At 39.1% G+C, this 21069-nt stretch overlaps 1 protein-coding gene across 1 annotated transcript in view; it reads left to right on the plus strand.

Annotated features, from left to right (window-relative positions):
- LOC140160790 (protocadherin Fat 4-like) overlaps positions 1 to 21069 on the plus strand; it is a 101699-nt gene that overhangs the window by 68759 nt on the left and 11871 nt on the right. Inside the window, 7 exon segments of the mRNA XM_072184093.1 lie at positions 10141 to 10315; positions 11043 to 11287; positions 11813 to 14548; positions 14551 to 14630; positions 14632 to 15093; positions 15096 to 15219; positions 15222 to 16612. Of these exon segments, the coding sequence (XP_072040194.1) occupies positions 10141 to 10315; positions 11043 to 11287; positions 11813 to 14548; positions 14551 to 14630; positions 14632 to 15093; positions 15096 to 15219; positions 15222 to 16612 (5213 nt within the window).

Below are 21069 nucleotides of genomic sequence, written 5' to 3' on the forward strand. Positions count from 1 at the left end.
CCCTGAGGCCGCTCAACGAAGCGTTGGCAATGATATCTTTGGGTCCGCTTCACGCACCTAAATCCCAGCAACAGGCGGTGCGACGATTGTAGCCTGTGTGGTTCGCTGGTAACCTATAACCCTCATTTATACGCAATGCTGATACCAATTACTAATCACTCAGGGGAAGTGGGCCCTAAGACCAGGAGAGTGATATGGGTTTCATTAGCAAGCGAAAGTTTTAGAAGCACACGTTACTGAGCCCAAGTGAGTACCAATGGTCATTGGTGCACAAGCTGTAGATTGCGAATGGTCTTTTCCTTACTTGCAATTACATTCAGTCCTTGTTTAAAAATAATTTGTTTGCATGTTCATTTTCCTGTTTTAAACTTATTCATGTCTTTAACTAGATTTTTGGTCCACTAATTGGTTAGTAATTGTGTCACGGTTGTTTGACGTGATCCTTTGTTAATGTTTCTAACAAACCATTACATAATTTTCAATTCTAGACCTTTACAATACCAACAGCATACACATATATTTTTAGCCATTTTTAACTTATTGATCTTTTTCTTTTTCTTAACTTTTCAACTTTTTCTGCCTTTTTGTGCAAATTGGGGTGTTATACATATTTTAAATTGAATTTAACCCAATAATATGAATTAATCCTTTCATTGTGATTATCCTGTGTTTTGCAACTGTGGTAAACAAACATTGTAAATCATAACCAACTTCAAAAGAAGAAAAACCCAGTTCATAAATATTAAAACATGAATTGATCATCTTCCTTAGATTCCCATCCCAATTGCCCTCCTACATGTAGTTTATTTGCAGCCTTCATATGGGTGCCTTGTAAGCCAATAAGAACAAAATGCTTATTGGATTGTGCCATGTTATTCTTTGTTATTCATAATGTTCTTTTAATAGATCTACATGGAGTTGTAGAAAATCTTTGTTGCCCTTTGAGCTTGACTGTAATAGAGGGAGCGTCCTTTATCTTTCAATTGATGTCTTCTGAATCTATACCAATAGAATGGATGGGAATATTGATCCTTGTCTAAACATGTTACCAAGAGGGCTGTTGGAAAGGCTGGTTTCTGTAGTACACCTTGTGTGGCATAAAACATAAGTGGAAGAGAAGAAGAGGGGTGATAGGGAATATAAAGAGGCCAAGTGCACAGTTTAAGGATGCCATTGGAGGGGTGGGGAGACCAGGAGGGGGTGGAAACTAAATTGGTCAGGCAAAATGTCTAATTTGGTCCTAATTCGGTGTCCCGATAGGTGTTGATGGCTATTTCTGTTATAATCGGCATGAACATTTTGCAAAGTGCTTTTGTTTTTTATCTAAATGGCGAAAATGGTAACACTGCAAATGTTAATTTAGAATTCTTGATACAATTTATTACATCACCAGGGTATGATAGAAAGAGTCATTGGTACCTAACCGGGCACTGATAGCGCTGTAGGACTGAATTCGATGTGGTACCTTATTACATAATTTCCATTAAATGGAGTTCCTATCAGTGTGGCATATACAGCTCAAAAATATGAACTAATTCTTGCTTTAGACTAGAGAAAGAGGAAAATTGCCAAGAAGTGCTAAAATCTAGAAGTATTGTTAGTTTGAGGGTTAAATCGGAGGGAAAGGGTATGGAGTAGGGCTAGTTTGATAGTTGGGGGAATATATGCTAGAGCAGAGGTTGTTACATTGTATTCTAAACCAATGAAATAAAATGGAGGATATTTGTAAAGAATTTCCAAAGTAGTTTCAAAAAGTGTACATGAAGAATGACTCTATTACCATTCCCAAATTCAATAACAGGGTTGGCTTGTGGGTCGATCAAGATGTGTGTGAAGATATCAATAAAATAATGATCAATAGCAACAAGACAGGGTTGCAAAATATATTTGTCTTCTGAATGTAAATTGATCTGTTATTGATAATGATAGTGCATTTGACAAAGGTAGAGCATGGATTGATACATGATGCTTGTATTTATAAGTTCAATAAATGCAGATGTACAAAATGGTGAATTTTAATAGCACCACCTCTACAAAAGGACTGCCCCCAGAACTGCCCTGCGTGGGCTATTAATATTATAGATTTGTCTTGCAATAATTTGTGTACATGTTAGATTTAGAGAACTTCTCATCTTCTCTGCTTACATGTGTGCCTGAAAATATATGTCCATAGCAAGTTTGTATGAGGTTGATCCCTTTAGAATGCATCATGACTATAAACAAGCAAACAAACAAACAAATATTCTTCTATTACAATTTATTAATGTCGTAGCTCTTTAAAATGTAAGAAAATATAGTGTTTCAGTGAGTAAATCTTTGCCCTGACCTGAGCAGGGATCTCGTGTGAGAGTACCATACCTTGTGCACTGATATCATCAGAGGCTCGATGAAAATGGTCAGTAATCTCAAATACACGTGCAGAGATATACTTAAATGATGAGTGATCTACCAAGCACTTAGATGATGAAAATTCATCTAAAAACCACAGGATATTTGGGGCAACAAAATGACCACTTTGTTATGAGGATGAGGCTAGCTTCCGATAACAGCATGATCAGACTGGGCTTGGTTTAAGGAGAAAAACATGAAGTTAGGAGGAATCTAGCAAAAATGGGGATGACTTTAGCTAAAGTGAACAGATGATGATTGGATATGCACATTTTATTTGTCAATATCGGCATTCAAATTGTTCTTTTGTTAAGAATGAGGTAACTGCTGATATTACAGCATGATCATGTTGAGCTGGACACAATTGGATACCATGTAGAGAATGCCCATTCTGCCTTAAAAGAAACTGTAGGACATAACCATTGCCTACTTTGTTTTAAGGATAAATTTGAATACCAGTACAAACCTTCCAAACCCAGCATGAACAGATAGTACACAATTGGTAAAAAGAGGACTTCCGACCACAGGAGAAAATGAAAGAACACAAATAATTGAAAGAACACAAATAATTGCACCACTTAAATGTTATTCATTTTATGTAACTTGCAAGTGCGGGTATCCCATGTGATGGGATTGTGTCATTGTGCGAACACTAACAGTCATATGGGCGCAGAAAGCTTGGCCGGCCAAGGTAGACCTCGGTGCAGTGGCATGGTGTGGCCGTTTGCTTGTCTGGTGCCAGAGGGGTACCTAGTTCAAAACCGTTTTCTCTTCTTCCTTGATAACTTCTTTCCTTCTCCCTCGCCAAGGGCGTTTAATAGGGTTAAGGATGATCTATGGCATGAGTTGAATCTTCAATGATTGTAGACCTACATGGCTAATTGTTTGGAGGGAGACCCTCATGTATCATTGTGGAATCCCAAATGAACATTTCATCTGTTCACCATGACCTTAACTATGAGTCTATGACCTAAGAGTTTGGCAACAAATTACAGGTAACAAGCAATTCCTGAGACTACACAGCAGTATAACCATTAACCATACTATAGTAACAGAAAGGCTCATTGAGATTGGTCAAGCCCCATTAGACCACTGATTTAGTACCCTACTGGGTCTTGGTTAGGGGTCGTGTAAGGTCACTTGGTTTGATGGACAGACAACTTGAACTTGGTCCAAGAGATGGATGAAGGGAATAGTTGAGGTGTATGATATCATCACCTGGTAATCTGGATGTTAAACAACAAATTGAATTGCCTAGTTATTGGGTAACCAGGTAATTGATGAAAAGCTATAAGCTAGTCTGTCTTCAGAATGAAGCAAAATTGGGAAGAGCGGCATCAAAAGAAGAGAATAAAAATTCCTTTAAAAAAGGAATGGGCACCCAATGTGAGCTTGGATGTGATGTGAGGAAATTCTTTTTAAAGGAATTTTTATTTCTTTTGTACATTGTCATCAAAAAGGGAGAAGGAGAGAGAAAAAATTGTCTGAATTTATGAAGTCCATTAAGAAACATTGAATGTTAAATGATACAAAATGGTCATTACATAGGTTGATGTTGCTGCAAAATTCGTAAAATATTTCACTTTTGATTGCCAGCCATTTTGCATTTTCAAGTGGTTTGTTTAGAGCATGAATGTGTTTAGACTACATGTAAGTGATATAGGAATTTCAGTATTGTATAGTAGAGTAAATTAGGAATGTTAAGCAGAGAATATCTAAATCTGAACAGGAAACAAAATAATTATGGGAGGATCTCAAATTGGTAGAAGTGCCAAACCTGTTAAAACAAGATTTTCTTGTTGCTATGAATTATAGCCTAGACCCCCAAACTTGACTATGATTAATGATAGGTGATACTAGCTTCTGTTATCTGTCAGTATACCGTTCCGACAACCAGCGCATCTAGCATACATTAGCGAACAACATGAAAGTATGTTTCTTACCAGTGCTTATTAAATCACACATTTATGCAGCTGTCAGTTGTAGTCCCTGCCCCCCAGGACTTGGCACTAGCCACTAGCGGGAAAGGCGGGTAATTTTGGAAACTGTTACAAACATGTAATAGTCCGGCTAAGTTCAGGCAGGCGGGGCAATATTTTCTTGTACATCCCGGGCAAGTCCCTTAACCCGGGTACACTACCGGAAAGATCACAAAACGTGTATGAATTCTGCGACTCAAATCATAATATCAAACAACCTGCATTTCCCTGGTAAATGAATAGAGCATGCAGATCAGTGTTTCCCCTGCCTAGTATTACCCTGCAAAGTTGAGATCCCCGTATAAGTCCCGGCTATGTCCCGGCAGTTTGGGGACACAATGAGCTGTTACATCCCAGGCTAAGTCCTGGCTGGGAGTCCTAGCTATTGCCCAGGTCTGGGGGGATTGCAATTGGCAGGCGCATTATTAGCAAGTCTTGTATATAGGTTCACCAACCTATTTAGGATAAATGTGTTCCTATTTCATGTGCTTTCAGATATACCACAGACTATGAATTTGTTTTCAACGATACAACCAAAAATGATCGTAAATTTGCAGACTGTTGTCAGAGTTTGAACATATCTGTGTGCATAGTCATCCAACCTGAAAATTTACTATTACTACCAATATCATAACAAAGTAAAGGGATATAAACGGTTAAAAAGAAATCGCATCGGTGAAAAAAGAAACTCTTTTGACAAAATTCTTTTCATAATCAAAGTAAATTTAATGGGATTGGATAGAAGTGTAACTCAGCCGTGAAATGCAACATATTGTTTGGTTTTAAGGTGAAGATCATGCAGACAAACAGATAAGAAAATACATATTACAGTTATCTCCGCATATAATATATCAATGACAAATGTGTTGGTGTGTTTTCTTTTCAAATATGCACTAGAAAATAATTAATTTCTTGTTGTGTAGGTTGACACAATGCTTTGAAATGTAGGAAACTTCCGAAACACAGACGATCTATTTATCCATTTAATATCACCTTAAAAAATGACAAAAAGAATGTTCCCAACGTAGCGAATATGATGTATAGTTGTATTATAGTTGTCATCGATTTGAATGAACAGGTGAGAACTAGCAAATGCCTGGATGTTGCAAATAGATTCCAACTATTGGTACTTTGTCTTGTCATCTTTGTCACGCATGTCAAATTTTGTAATGTCAACTGGAGGAGATATGAGATGTTAAAAAACAAACAAATCACAGTGGAGAGTATATGACACAATCTGATCCAACAGGCTATAATTTGGTTCACCTCAAGTTTGGTAGTAACGTATGTGCATATTTCACACGCCACAGTGTCGAATCGTGTGCATAAATTAAATGCGCTGAGTGCATGCACATGCACACCCCCACACAGGGGCGGTTTGTCGGCACGCTTTGACGTCACTACCGAACTTGAGGTGAACCAAATTACAAAGGAGTCAGTTTTGTTCTTATCATTATCAACTTGACTTACTTGAGCTATGAAGTGTGGTATTGCTGAAATCTTTAAATATTTGTTACAACCTGGGGTTAAAACATGTTACAATGCCACCCTATTTCATCTTATGAACTGGCGATAATTGTCATCATGAAATCACATTTTGCAAGAGCCTCATCTTTGAACCTACAAGGATTGGCAAAACTAACAATGTGTAAAACGGTAGAATTCTGCAGACATCTTTATCTGATGTAGAATTATTTATCTGATGTATTCTCCGTTGGAGTAAGTCTGGGGTTAGCTTAAGACAGCCTGGGAATAATATTATGTGTAGTAGTAGTAGCTTGAGGCAGATGACACAGACAGCTGACGATGAAATTTATGCTGTAGATAATCAAAGATGAAAAAAATATTCACTATACATCTTTCCTCCATCCTGTAGCCATGGTAGCCTCCTCACTTTGCTGTCGCTATGTATTCATCTCTTTCCATTCTCCTCTCTCCTCCCAATTCCTGTTTCCCTCCCAAAATTGAACCCTTCTGTTGAAGCACAGTCATCATTCATAGGAATTTGGAGAGTTTACAGGCTTCTGCCAAATTCAGATGTCTGTCTGTCACTATCAGGCCCGTAGCCAGGGGGGTTCGAGGGGTTCGATCGAACCCCCTAAAATTTTGACACAAGAAAAGGAGAACATGGGAAATGTGGTTGAAATGGCCATTTTAGCACAAAAATTGTTATTTTTCTCGTTCTTCGCGCGAATTTTCCTATTAGTTTTAGGCTCAGATTAGCGGGACGATTTGAAAAATCCCCCGACGCCCAGATTATGTAGGCCTATGACTTAATTTAATGCTATAAATACAGTAGAGTCATTATTTGCCTCTTTGTCTCATCTAGATTTGAAGATTTAAAAAAAATATTTGGTGTGCAAAAAAACGATAACCGAGAAAACTTAGTTCAGGGAGTGATATAATATAGGAAAATAAGATAATTGATATTATTTGTGATGAAATAACGCACCTGATTAGCAATTTTTCTTGTTTTAATCGAGCTAATTTACCTCTTTGCTATAATATATCCATTATATTCCTGATAATAATGTAAAAATAATGCACCAAATGCCTTCAATTGGGACTTCATTTTTCAAAATTCTTCCAATTCTGAGGGGGCACATCCCCCTCAGACACCCCCTCCGCCTGATTTGCAACCTTTTCTTGTTTTAACCGCGATAATTTGCGTCTTTGCTGTAATATATTGAACCAATATGTTGATAATAATGTAAAAATGGTGCACCATGCCTTCGATTGGGACTACATTTTTCAGCTCAGACACCCCGTATGCCTGAATTTCAACTTTTTCTTGTTTTAACCGTGCTAATTTGCCTCTTTGCAATAATAAATTGAAACCATATATTTCTGATAATAATGTAAAAATTGTGCACCAAATGCCTTCAATTGGGACTTCATTAATCAAAATGTTCCCCTTTCTGTTGCGGGAACATCCCCCTCAGACACCCCCCCTGCTGTGGCGTTTCATGACGCGATGCCCTTCACGTGGCCATTACTCATCAGTTATAATTAACAGAAATCTGCAAAAACGAACTCCCTAACTCGGAGGGCTGGCTACGGGCCTGACTATGTTGCATAGGTTACAATAAATAAGAAAGCCAATACCTACAGCACAAAGATTAGAAACTATCACCGCATGTTTGGAGTAGATATCATAGGCCATATTAGGCTCATGGAATAATTCATTATCGGGTTGAAACATGTCATCAAAAAATAATTTCAATATTTTGTACATGTTGTGTATTTCAACCAAACACTTATCAATTTCTCTAATGTTGACTTTGAGAAGTAAATATTCAAAATCAGTGGAATCACCTATGGACCAACACTAGGACATCAAACATTCTCATCTCTCAAGTCCTTGAGCCCCGATATATTTGTACAGTCATTAAGTGACCTGTGGATGCATTGGGTATCCAAACTCATACCCAAACAACTTGAGGTCAAAGTCAGAGATAACATTATTGAATGGGGCTTAATGACCTGTTCAACTGTGCCATTGAAAGTGAGACCATTTTGACTCATAATGTAAATGCGTTCTTAAAGCGTAAGTTTGGCTATTTTGATTGTAACACAAAACTCAAATTAATTCCACAATGTGTCCCTGGTTGCCTTCTCAGTTTACCTCGGTGTGAATCCAAGGCGGTAATGGCTACTTTACATCTCAGTTACTATAGCAACAAACTAGCGTTAAACCATTTTAAGCCATGAAGTATTTTTCATCACAAATCAAATCGTTTAAGGTTTAAATATGTAGAAGGAATTACATTAATACTTAAATATTTGAACATAATTTTACATGATATAATAATAGTGAACAAGATCTACTAAGTTAACAAAGTTGATAGCATGTAAAAAGGGAATTTGTTTCATTTTGCGAAAATAAGTTGCCTTTAAAATTAAGTTTTCAATACAGACAAATGCCCAATTTTACTAAAATTGTATACAATAATGATTGAGCAGACAGTTAATTTGGTGACAGTCTCTGAAAATTTTCAGTTATAGTGATAATGAAAATATAAGACATTTAATCCAATTTCAGCTCTTCTGTGCACTGATTTCTTGTTTAATAGTGTCAATGTGTACTCTTTTGTCTCAAATTCAGTAACTCTATGGTGCTGAGGGACCAACGAATATAGGCTATATAGTTTTAAACAAGCATACAAACGTAAACACTGGGGCGTTAGGTTGGGTATGCCGCCAGTGCATGCATTGTCTACCAGCATTGTGCATTGTAGTTATTATCCCTATGCACTCGGGTAGGCAACGGGGAGGAGCAACTTGGGTCAAGTTAAAAATTCAATGTTGTGTAAAATTTCAGGCAGAACTTCTAGAACTCAAGGGTAAGCACCTGAAACTCATTGTGGAGTATAAAGCAAGCAGGTTATAGGTTGTCTAGAGAGATGAACCCATTCCGTTATTTTGGCTAATTTTTGAGACCGAGTCGCACTTTGGATACATTCAAGCAGTGAATGTGTTTCCCAGGTGTAAAGTTAGCACATAATCTGTGCTATGTCACCTAAGGATAAATATGCTGTGTATCATGTGAAAGGTGGTAAACTTGGGTTAGGTTTTCAGGAAGGCATTTTGAGCACTTTTGCAACTGGATGAATTTTTTGGAAATTTTACAGAATGTTCCCTAGGTGTAAGGCGAGAACATAATCTGTTCCATGTCACATTGGTATAAATAAGGTGTGTAGACATGGGAACAAAAAACATGAGTTTGTATTTGAAAATGATGTATGTAGTACTTTAGCTAATAATGTTTGAAAAGGGCCAATTCTGTAGCTTCTATTTAAGTAGCAATTGTTCACTTTGTCAATGTAGGAATCAATGGTGTATAGGTGTTAAAAGTGCATTTATCAAGCAATGAATTCTCCCGAGACTTATGTCTCAACCATTGTTTTCAGCCTAGACACAGGCCTAGATATGGCCTAAATGTCTATACAATTGTTTACAGCTTAGACACGGCCTAAATAGGGTTCAAATTTCAGACACCATTGTCTTGTAAAGAATTGTACCTTATTGTGTCTTGGGACTAGTTCAGCAGTAAACATTGTTGAAACATGTAGGTTGTATAGCTTAGTATGTATGATGGAATTCGTGAGTAACAATTCGCCAAAAGCAGAGACCCTTCCTTTGGTGGACCAAATACCAATTCCTGAATGTACAGACCAGGGCTCGAATTTCAGGGAGGCCACCAAGGCTATTGCCGGCCCCTTTTCAGTTTTGGCCTTGGTGCCCCAGATCTTTTATCAACTTCAAGACATTCTTCATCACTTGTTGGCCTTGGTGCCCTTCTTTATCTTTACCCAGTGGCCTTGAAAATGGGTGCCCCAGAAAATTAAAATTAGAGGCCTGGTACAGACCATGAGTTCTAATCTGAATTACTAGGGCCTACATACAAAATATAAGGCTTAGGCAGTCGTCAATTACATCAAAGATCTGTAATCTGTAAACAGTATTCATCTTTTTGCTCATCAAAACTAAAGAAGTAGATATAGAATTCCAGAATCAGAATTAAAGTTTTCAAGCTGAACTGTAATAAGTAGGGTTCCATTTAACTTCCAAGTCAAGTATCCGATATTTGATCCAAAAATTTTTGCCTTTGATAGCACAGAGTCATGCATATTGCTTACATCACAACATGGTATGCAGGGCCGTAGCAAGGTTCAAAAATGTGGGTGACCATCACAAATGTGGGGCGGTCAAATTTTGAGTAAATCTTTTCACTACTAACAGTGTTTCTATATTGTTTTCTTCTCTTCCACAGGCAATCCTTCCAAGAGAACCTCAACCACAGTCCACATCACAGTCTTGGATGAGAATGATAACAACCCAGAATTCAGTGCAGCAAGTTACCTAGCAACCGTCCCTGAGGAGGTCCCTCTCAGCACCAGTGTTATACAAGTCACAGCTCAAGATGCAGATTCTACTGCAAATCTCAGGTAAATGCACCCACTTGATCTTGTACACCCTACCAACATAAATCTTATTCCATACTTTTAAAATCAAGAAATTCATTTAGGTTGTCAATCAACATTTAGCGTCTTTGTTGCCGGTGCATGTAAAATGCATGTATACATTCTACATTCTTCATTGTATAGACCAGCAGAATGTAGAATGCATTTTACTCACACCAGTGGCAAAATGCTGGTAACTATCTACTGGCCCTAAGATATAGGACATAGAAGGGAAATAAATTATATACCTCATGTCCAGTCTCCAGAAGAATCACATGCCAGTTTCAGCTTGGCCCGTTCTGGATCCATAGCACTCGGACGTCCCATCTTAATGGTTACAAACAGTCCATAGCTTTTAAAATTTGGTATAACCCCCCCACTCATTATTAACAGACATTTCATAGTCTGGACTACCAACAAAATTTGTGTCTTATTGTGAACGTCCATATTTTCATTTGAGAATTATTCTAATAAAGCTGAGCTGGAAGGCAGGTTTATACCTACTCTTCTATCATACACATCAGCTGCTTAGTGCTAGAAGTTGGTAAGTGCAATAGCTGCCCTGTGAACATTTGGCAATTTACACACAGTATATTGTACTCCTACACATGGCAGCTACACATTGTAGCCACTTCTGGCACTGAGCAGTCGACATAGAAACTATACCAACTGTAACTTACCAAATCCATTACATGTTTCCTTACTTACACAGATATCAGTTAAACAGTGACATTGGTGACAAGTTTACCATCCACCCAATCAGTGGCTGGGTTCTTACAGCTGGAAGCTTGGATCGTGAAACTCAGGATACGTATGACTTAATAGTAACAGTAACTGATGGTGATGTGAAGTCCAATTCAGCGACAGTCACGGTGTTTTTGGAAGATGTGAATGACAAGGCACCAAACTTTGAATCTTCAAGTTACAATGTGGTGATCCCTTCAACTTCTTCATCAGGTAAGGGGAATTGAAACTCATTGAAAGTTCAAATTTTGAGACATTTTCTCAAAATATCAAGAGCTATCTTAAGAGCCACTGTGCCAATACTAGGCTTGTTTGTACTCATTTTAATGCATTTATCATGCTGATTCCAAATATGGTCATGAAAATTTACAATTCTAAAATTTTTGAATTATGAAATTTTTTTTAAAAACTTGTCGTCTGCAGTTGACACCGCCTTGAAAAAGTTAAGAATGCAGATACTTGACTACTGTGTTATCAACCTGCATGGTGCTTGGACTAAAAATCTATTTGAGGCAGTTGGAGTCCAATATTGAATTTTGATATCATTGGTAATGCTGTGCAACTGAAGCCAATTAATCATTTTAGATCAAATGGATTAGAACACTAAAGTGAACATATTTTCAAAGAATTTACCAGTCTGAGCTGAGAGGTTTTTGCTTTGACAACATACAGTGATTACTTTAGTTATTCTTCAACACTTCCCCTAATTTATATATTCTTTTCCTTTTATATCTGTAGGTACCTTTGTTGCTGCTCCCATAGCCATCGATGCTGACATAGGCGAAAATGCCAGGCTAGCCTACACCATCACCAGTGGTGATACCAGCAAATTTACCATCAATACCGAAACAGGTGCCGTAGAAACCAATCAAGATCTCACCAATGAAAACGGAGCATACACACTTGAGGTAACCGTCCAAGATGCCAACCCCAGCCATGCTGCTGCTACCACACAAGTCCACATCAATTTTGATAATAGTAACCAGTTCCCGTCGTTTACAGCTCCTAATGAAGGCACATCATTCACCTATGCAGAGGATCAAGCTGTTGATATAGTCGTAGTAACAGCCCAAGCGACTAGTCCGAAATCGGGTGTAGCAGGAATGATAACATACCACCTTGCTGGAGGGAACTTTGATGGTACTTTTGGTATTGACAGCCAAAGCGGACAGGTGAAACTCGTTAAAGAGCTTGATTTTGAGATGTATCAACGTTTCTCGCTTTGGATCGAGGCGCACGATGGTGACGCAACGCCCACGTCAAGCTACAGACAAGTTGATGTGCGGGTTACTGACGTGAATGACAACGCACCACAATTCACTCAGGATACATACACAGCGTCTATAGCAGAGGGTTTATCTGCTCCTCAATCCATCATCCATGTGACGGCAGTCGACAAGGACTCTGGTCTCGAGGGTGAAGTAGTGTACTCCATATTGTCCGGGAATTCAGGGGATGCATTCTCTATCGACTCGTCCGGCATATTGAAAACGGCAAGACAACTTGACAGAGAATCAATATCAGAGTACACTCTTACAGTAGTTGCTTTGGATAGAGGTAACCCGGCTAACACGGCAACGGCTACCATCAGCGTTGGAGTGGAAGATATTAATGATAATAGAATGTCTTTCACCAACTTATTCAGTGCCAACATACCTGAAGATTTCCCACTGGGATCCGTCGTTATCACAGTCACCACTACTGATCCAGATGTTGGTGTCAATGCGGAAAGCAAGTTCAGCTTTGTTAGCGGAAACTCCGATAGCCTCTTTGATATCGACCAGGTAACGGGAGAGATCACTGTGGCTGGGAGTTTGGACAGGGAGCAGCAAGAAAGACATCAACTGAGAGTTATGGCCTATGATGACTATTTCAACGTAGAGACAGATGTGACGATTCGACTCACCGACGTCAACGACAATGCACCTGTGTTTGACCCAACAGAGTACGAAATCAGCATTGCAGAAAAGTTGCAAGTTGGTTCCTTCATCATACCAGTCAGTGCATCCGATCTTGATTCAGGGAGCAACAGCGAAGTGATATACCGTATGAAAGATTTATCTCCCTATTTCAGTTTAAATGCAAATACTGGATATATTTCTATCAAAAAGGAAATAACCTATGTCAAACCAGATCCACAAAGTGTAGAAGATCCGAATATATATCAATTTGAAGTGTTTGCAATCGACAAAGGAATACCATCATTGTATGGAGAATCGCTTTTTACCATTCATGTTTACGACGCCAATGATCATCCTCCAGTCTTCACAAAAGATAACTATTTCACTCCGGTGCCTGTGGATGCTTACGTTGGAGACTCTGTCATCCAAGTCAGTGCCGTAGATGAATACGATGAAGGTGTGAATGCCGAAATAGAATACTCGATAGTCGGCGGTAACGGATCAACTCGTTTCAACGTTGATCAAGACTCCGGTTGGGTCACCGTACGCACGGCACTGCAAAGTGACTTGAGTAGAACATTCCAGATTGTCATCCAGGCGAAAGATCTTGGTAAACCCACACGGAAATCTGATCTTGCCACTGTCGATATCTCAGTGACGACTTCCAATGATCACCCACCTCAGTTTTCAGATACTTTGTATCAAGTATCTGTTTCGGAAGATCTTGCTGTTGGTGAAGAAGTGACGACTATTACTGCTGCTGACCCGGACACTGGACTCAATGGCATGTTGCTGTACAGTATTACATCCGGTAACGATTATGGATTGTTTGCAATCGATGAAGATACTGCACAAGTCAAAATAATGAAAGCATTAGACTTTGAGACTCAAAGATCTCATACAATCCAAATCACAGCAACAGACCAAGGATGGGAGGCGCTCTCTACCAGCAGTATTGTAACGATCACAGTACTAGACATCGATGATAATCCACCTGTCTTTGAGCCATCAGAGTATGAACCGGAGGTTGCGGAGAACTCCCCAAGCGCTACTCCAGTCGTGACTGTCACAGCAACAGATGCTGATACCGGTGTGAATGCAGAATTTGGTTACTCTATCATCGGAGGCGATGGTCATGATTTCTTCTCCATCAATCGTGATACAGGCGTCATTCTCACACAAGGAAATCTTGATTACGAAGGCTCTCATAAGATCTTTGAAATCACTGTGATGGCAGCTAATGAGGATTTGTCTAAATCTAGTGTGGCACATGTAATGGTCCATTTAACTAGTATGAATGAGTACTACCCAAGATTCTTTGAAAATGAATATGAGTTTTCAGTCAGCGAAGGAGCAACGGACGGTACAGTCGTCGGTCATGTGCTAGCCGGTGATGCGGATCAAGGCTACGATGGGAAAGTTTTCTACCTTCTCATTGGTTCCAGTAATAACAAAGGCTTCATGATTGATACGGAAACGGGTCAGATCATGGTGTCCAAGGAACACGGAGAGCTAGACCGAGAAACTGACAACATGATTGTGTTATCCGTACTCGCTAAAAATGAAGGAGAAATAACGGAGGCGATGTAGACGAAGCCCAGGTTACCATTCGCATCACGGATGCCAATGACCCACCAGTGTTTCAATCCGATTCCCTACGCAGCTAGTATCAGTGAAGCCGAACCACAGAGTACGTATGTCACAACAGTAACGGCAGTCGATTACGACCAGAATGAAGATTTCAAGAGGTTCTCATATGACATCTTAGATGGTAACGCTGAAGACGCTTTTAGCATCGATGCCAAGACGGGTGTAATTCGTACGGCAACATCGTTGGATCGGGAATCGGTTCCAGTATATCATCTTACCATAGGTGCTATCGACACTGGTTCACCTCCACAGACAGGTGTCACCGAAGTCGTCATCAGTCTGGAAGATATCAACGACAACGGACCGATCTTTCCACCTGGTGCAGACACAAGTGCGGTTCCTGAAAATGAACCTCCCAACTCTGTGCTCATGACTCTCACTGCAACTGACCCAGATCTTGGTTCCAATCCTGCACTGTTTACTTACACCTTGCTACCAGGCCAAGATGCACAATCATTTCTCTGAATCCCCAATCTGGTGTCCTTACCACAAAAACCATTCTAGACCGTGAAGCACAGAGTGATTACTATCTCCAAATTGAAAGCAGTGATGGAGAATCCCCACCCATGACTGCGGCGTCAACCATCCATATCATCGAGAAGACGACAACGATAATCCTTCATCCAAGAGGAATGCTCGCATCGAAGTGAAAGCTTTCCAGTCCGTCTTCCCAGGTGGCTTAATTGGTGTGGTCAAACCGATCGACGCAGACACAGGCGATGTCTTTGATTGTGAAATCATCGCTGGAGATGATTCAGCATTCTCTATACATTCTGGATGCAATCTTCACTCCATTGTTCATACAACAGAGTCACAGTATGCATTGAATATAAGGGGAAATGATGGTCAGCATCCAAGTGTTGTATCCGATTTTGGTGTCCAATTTGAAGCTTTCACTAACAACTCCCTTGTGAACAGCATCACACTGAGACTGTATAACATGAATGCTAACGAGTTCCTTACAGACTCTTATGATCTCTTCATGGCAACAGTATCTTCATTCTTGAGTAACAGAGAAACACTAGTTGTTTTGAGCGTGAAAGATGTTGAAGACGTCAATAAAGTGGATGTTCTACTCGTCGTCAAAAGTGAAAGCACCGGTCACGTGAGTCGTGAGGATGCGGCACAACTTTTTAACGACCACAAAGCTACTATTGAATCTCAATCTGACATCACCATAGAAATGGTAGACTATACCCCATGCACCTCAGATCCATGCAACAATGGTGGTGTGTGCCAAGATGTTGTTGAAGTCTACCAGGAGTCTACCATAACAGACAGCGTACCCGTGATAATCGTAGGGCCAATGAGCAACCGTGTCATTCAGTGTGATTGTCCACCAGAATTCTACGGTCCAAGATGCGAACTTCAAGATGATCAGTGTGATGCAGAGCCATGTCAAAATGGCGGCACATGCATCAACGATATTGGAAAATTTACATGCGTCTGCCCTGCGGGTTTCACTGGTACTATCTGTGAGGTTAACATCAACGAGTGCGCAAGCCGACCATGCAACAACAATGGAATCTGCCATGATCAAGACAATGGCTTCTTTTGTGAATGCCAACAAGGCTACTCTGGCGTCCTCTGCGAGAATGGACCGTGTTCAACCCAACCTTGTTTCAACGGTGGCACATGTATCGAAGAAGGAGGCAGCTTCCGCTGCGAGTGTGGATTTGGCGAGAGAGGAGACCGATGCGAGTTCACCAGTGTTGGATTTGAACAAGGGTCCTTCATGGAGTTGCCTACTTTAGCAGTGAGAGAGAACATCATCTCAATGCACATAGCAACCACAGCTTCCAATGCGCTGTTGGTGTACAACCATGACGGTCTCACTGATCAGAAGTCCAACTTCCTGGCCTTGGAGATTGTGGAGAAGAAGTTGAGGTTGTCTTACGAGCTTGGATCAGGGGTCACCACCATAACAGCTGAGAAGGAGATATCCGATGGTGCTTGGCACAACATAGAAGCAAGGAGATATGGAAAGGTGAGTTCCTTCAATTTTTTTTTTATTAGGCTATGTGTGGTGTAGTAAAGCAAATTGACTTGTTAAAGAAAGTGTTATATTATTGAGATCATGGATATTTTGTTGTAGGCTATACTGAAGGTATACAGCAAATAGAATAGATTTGCTTTGCCATGTCACTGATATTTGATCACTGAAAGAAAGCAAATGGTTAAACTTCCATTTTGTTTTTTCTTTAAATACATGAGGAACATTTAAATGTGACATTTTATTATTTGAACAAGCTAAATTATACAAACTGTGTGGAAAAAACTGTCCATGAAATAAAAGCAAACTGGCAAATTTTTAAATACAATTACAAAAGTGATATTGAAAATTTGTGTTCATTTATGAAAATTACAAAAACTCACAAATAAAAAGTTTATGAAAGAATCCCATAAGGCTTCACCTTTATGATTTTTCACCACCTTGGAATTCACAGTTGTTAAAACCTCAGGTAAAACTGTCTTATCAGGTTACAAATATACACAAATCAATCACAAATGTGCCATGTCAAAATAATATTGCTATTAATTCTCCCAAGTATTATTATTATGCCGCAAGTTCTGTCACACAAAAGTAGCTAAAAAGTTTTTGTTTTGGGTGAAGACAGAGAGCACCAATTTGTCATGAGGGAGTTGTAAATTCTGACCCTAGTAGCCATGGTTGACCTGACAGGCAAAACCCTGTCTCACCTAAGAAATCCCACCGTGGCTGTGTTAGTCATGGGGCTTGGCTCGTTACTGTTTAACTGTCTGTTTGTCTGGGAGGGATTTTCCCGACATACACATGCATATTTTGTAGGGTGAAATTGGGCAAATCTGTTGATGGTCAACAATTTAATAGGCCAGGGAAAGATATTGGTCCCAGACATTCAAGAATATTTAAGCAAAAATGTCTCCATCACTTTCTGATTTGTCCCCCCAGTAAAAACCCAAATTTACTTTTTGTAGTAATCCCCCCCCCCTCCCTGAAAAAATTCCTGGTGTCACCACTGTTTGTCAGGGTAGCATTTTGGTTCATGATCTGTGCATTTCTTAGCAGTGAATCAAGGATTTTAAGGGAACAAAAATACAATGTGGGGGAAACTTGCAAGAAGTTAACAATTCAATTGGGTGGGTGGGTTGATGATACATGTAGAAAATATCTAGGTTGGCGCTCGGGGTTGGCGGTCATGAAAAGAAGACACTTTAAAACCACATTGCATCAAACCTACATGGCTACATACTGGGTGAAAATCCTAACAAAATAATAACTATTATTGCATTGGAAAACATTTCTGTGAACTTTTAATCTTTGGAATGATGTCTTGTCCACTTGATTCATTTGTTTACCAAATAAGCACACATAAATAAATTAAACTTTCAATAGATAATGTCAAGTTCAAATAAATAAATCAATGAAAAATGTTGCTTTTAACTGGGTAAGACAGAGAGACCAGCACCTGGGAAGACCATCCTGAATAACATGGCCCTATTTGCTACCTTTGTGCCCCCTTGTCTGTACAATTTGCATTCACACATTCTTTCATCACAAATTTTATGATTTAATGAGTAAATAATTTCCATAATGTGACAACGAACACACCTGTTCTGTTATGAGGTGCCACAATGGGCTGATGTTCACAGCCATATGGGGACAATAGATGGTGAGACATGTAAGTTATGACTACCTCATAGTAACAAGAGGTCATCACCACAATGTTTGAGACTTGAACTTGGTCTTTATGTTATGTGAGCAAATAGGGGGTTTTCTTTAAGGTATTGTGAAATCTGGATGGAGACACATTGTCTTTAAAGAATGTTGACTTCATACTATATGCCCGGGGGAGGCACTCCCTATTTGAAGTGGCAGGGATGTGCCTCAGCCATGTTAAAAGTAGGGGGCATTCAGGTCAAATGTACAATCACAAAAATGTGGGGTCATTCAGTACACAACCTGAATAAAAATGGGGTCATTCGGTATGAAACTTTGACAAAAGGATGGTCATTGGGGTAACAAAAAGTAAAATGGGAGTCATTGAGTACAGGATTGCCAAAAGAGTAGCATTAAGTACACATAAATAAGTGCCAAACTGCGTAAAAACAACTTGGCCACCTTGGAAATGTGAAAAATCTCATTATTTCTGGAGGAGAACACAAATACCACCTAAATTTGGGAATTAAAAGGGGGGTCATTGGGTATAGCAGGAAATAGAAAAAGGGGGTAATTGAGTACATGATTTTTTTTTTTAAAGGGGGTCATTGGGTAATAGGTAGGACCATAACAAAAAAAAGGGGGTCATTGGGTACAAGCCGGTTTGAAAAAGGGGGTCTATCCCGAGGCACATGATGCATATCTGTCATGGAAGTGCCCCCCCGGGACTATATGAGCATGTTGGTTTACTCATAAGCTCTCATACGAGGGGGTATCCAAAAGTTTTTGAAATCACGCAGAAGTGAAAGAGCAATATTGATTCATTGAAGTGAGTTCACTAGGATCCACAACATGCTCATCTATCAAGGCATAGTTCTTTAACCCCAATACATTTGTACATGGGTACAAAAACTCATACTCTGAAACTTGAAGTCAAATTTTGCACTATGATTGTGTAATTGAGGTTATTGAACTATGCCACTGGGATGAGGCTATTGTGGTCCATAGTGGTTGAAGACATTAGGCTATTCCAGTTGAAATCCATACACCCCCTATGGAAGACATGGCCTTAACTTCTACATAGTGTGAATTCCGAATGGGGTTACCTTTGGGTGACTCCATTTGAAATCTATGCCCTATGTGTGGGAGAATATGGTCATGTCTTCTAGAGGCGTTTGTATTTCAACTTGAATAGTCCATTTTGATGTAGTTCATTTGAATCCCGATACTCTCTGCATGGTATATATTATGTTATGCAATAACATAAAATGCTGTATGTTCCAAGAACAATCAAAGACTGGAATGACCTGCCACTGGAAATATCATCAATTGTAGAACCAGAGCAATTTAAAGAAGCTCTCCACACCCATTTCCACATTAAGGATTTGGGAATCAAAGACTAATCAAATCCTTTGCATGTAGTATATGTACACTCATCCCTGCTCATCAGCTTCCCTAGGGTGTCCAAAATGGTCAAAAATACCTTATTCTACAAAATCAGGGTGTCCACTTCCTATTCACTCCATTATAAAACAAAAAAAATTAGGGTGTCCAAATTGAAAACAGGGCGTCCAAATGACACCTGGACACCTCTCTGGCTAATGCCTTGCCCAAGAAGAAGAAGAAGAAGAAGATGGAACAATTTGACAAAATCAGAAACAGAACATAGCACACAATCAGCCCATTTGAAATTTGAACTTGGAAATGAACATTTGTGGAAATTGGTATTTAATTCGTGCTGTCAGGTCCAATAATTGTTTCACACCAAATGGATTCCCTCTGAGGTTTACCTGTTTTCGGCTTGAATCACCTGTGGAGCTGTAGACATGAATGTTGAGAGCACATCATATTCTCATGGTCAGGACGCAGTTCTTTAACCCCAATATGCCTGCACATGGCTTTGAATGTGTTGGGTACAAAGTCTCATGCACCATAACATGAGGTCACCACTTCTTGTGCTATATGATTGTTGGAAGGTTATTGGATTATGCCATTGTGGATGAGAGCATTGAAGTTCAAAGTGATCATTTTTACTAGCGTCTATAGGAGGTAGTCAAGATCAATGTTTCATCTCTCAAGGGTTAGATTAGGGTTGATAAAAATAGCAGCGTGTTTATTTAATGAAAAGAAAACACTTGGGTATTAACATACCATCCCTGGTAACATTTCTATGTTGCAATTTATTCTATGTTTACCTATTGGGATGCAATTTTCGTAGCAGAATGCAAATTTGCAATGCATTGTTTATTGTAATGTATAGGTACTGCATTCTTGCCTTAAAAACACAACTTCACCCCCAAAATAATGAGACCAGCCTGGGATGGTCATCGCGTATAAATTTTTTAACAGTAAAATTATTTCATTAATACACAATTCAAACACAAAAAATTAAATCTGAAGTTAATAATTAGCTCACTACAAAACCATTATATTGAGATTAAAATCATGTTAACCACACTTCCACCAAGAAAGAGCTGTAGGAGGAAATCATGTCATGTTAAATGTAAAACAATGGGTTTAATTTGTAAAAAATATGTCAAAGTAATTAAGAGATAACAACCTCATAAGTCTTATTTTTAATCTCATTTTTGTTAACTAATCTTCTTAATTCCTACTAAGTGTGATGCCTAAGGGTTGTTTTAGAATAAAACAAATTGAATAGGCTGGCTTTCTGTAAGTGTAGAATAATTAGAAAGCTAAATGGAAAAAAGTTGGCTTTTCCTTTCAATCAAAGTTCAAAAGTGAGAAATGAAAAAAAAAATCTTCAGTACTGGAAATTAATATGACACAAATTTTCTGATGAA

The sequence above is a fragment of the Amphiura filiformis genome, chromosome 9 (assembly GCF_039555335.1).
Source record: "Amphiura filiformis chromosome 9, Afil_fr2py, whole genome shotgun sequence".
In the NCBI taxonomy this organism is placed as follows: Eukaryota; Metazoa; Echinodermata; class Ophiuroidea; order Amphilepidida; family Amphiuridae; genus Amphiura; species Amphiura filiformis.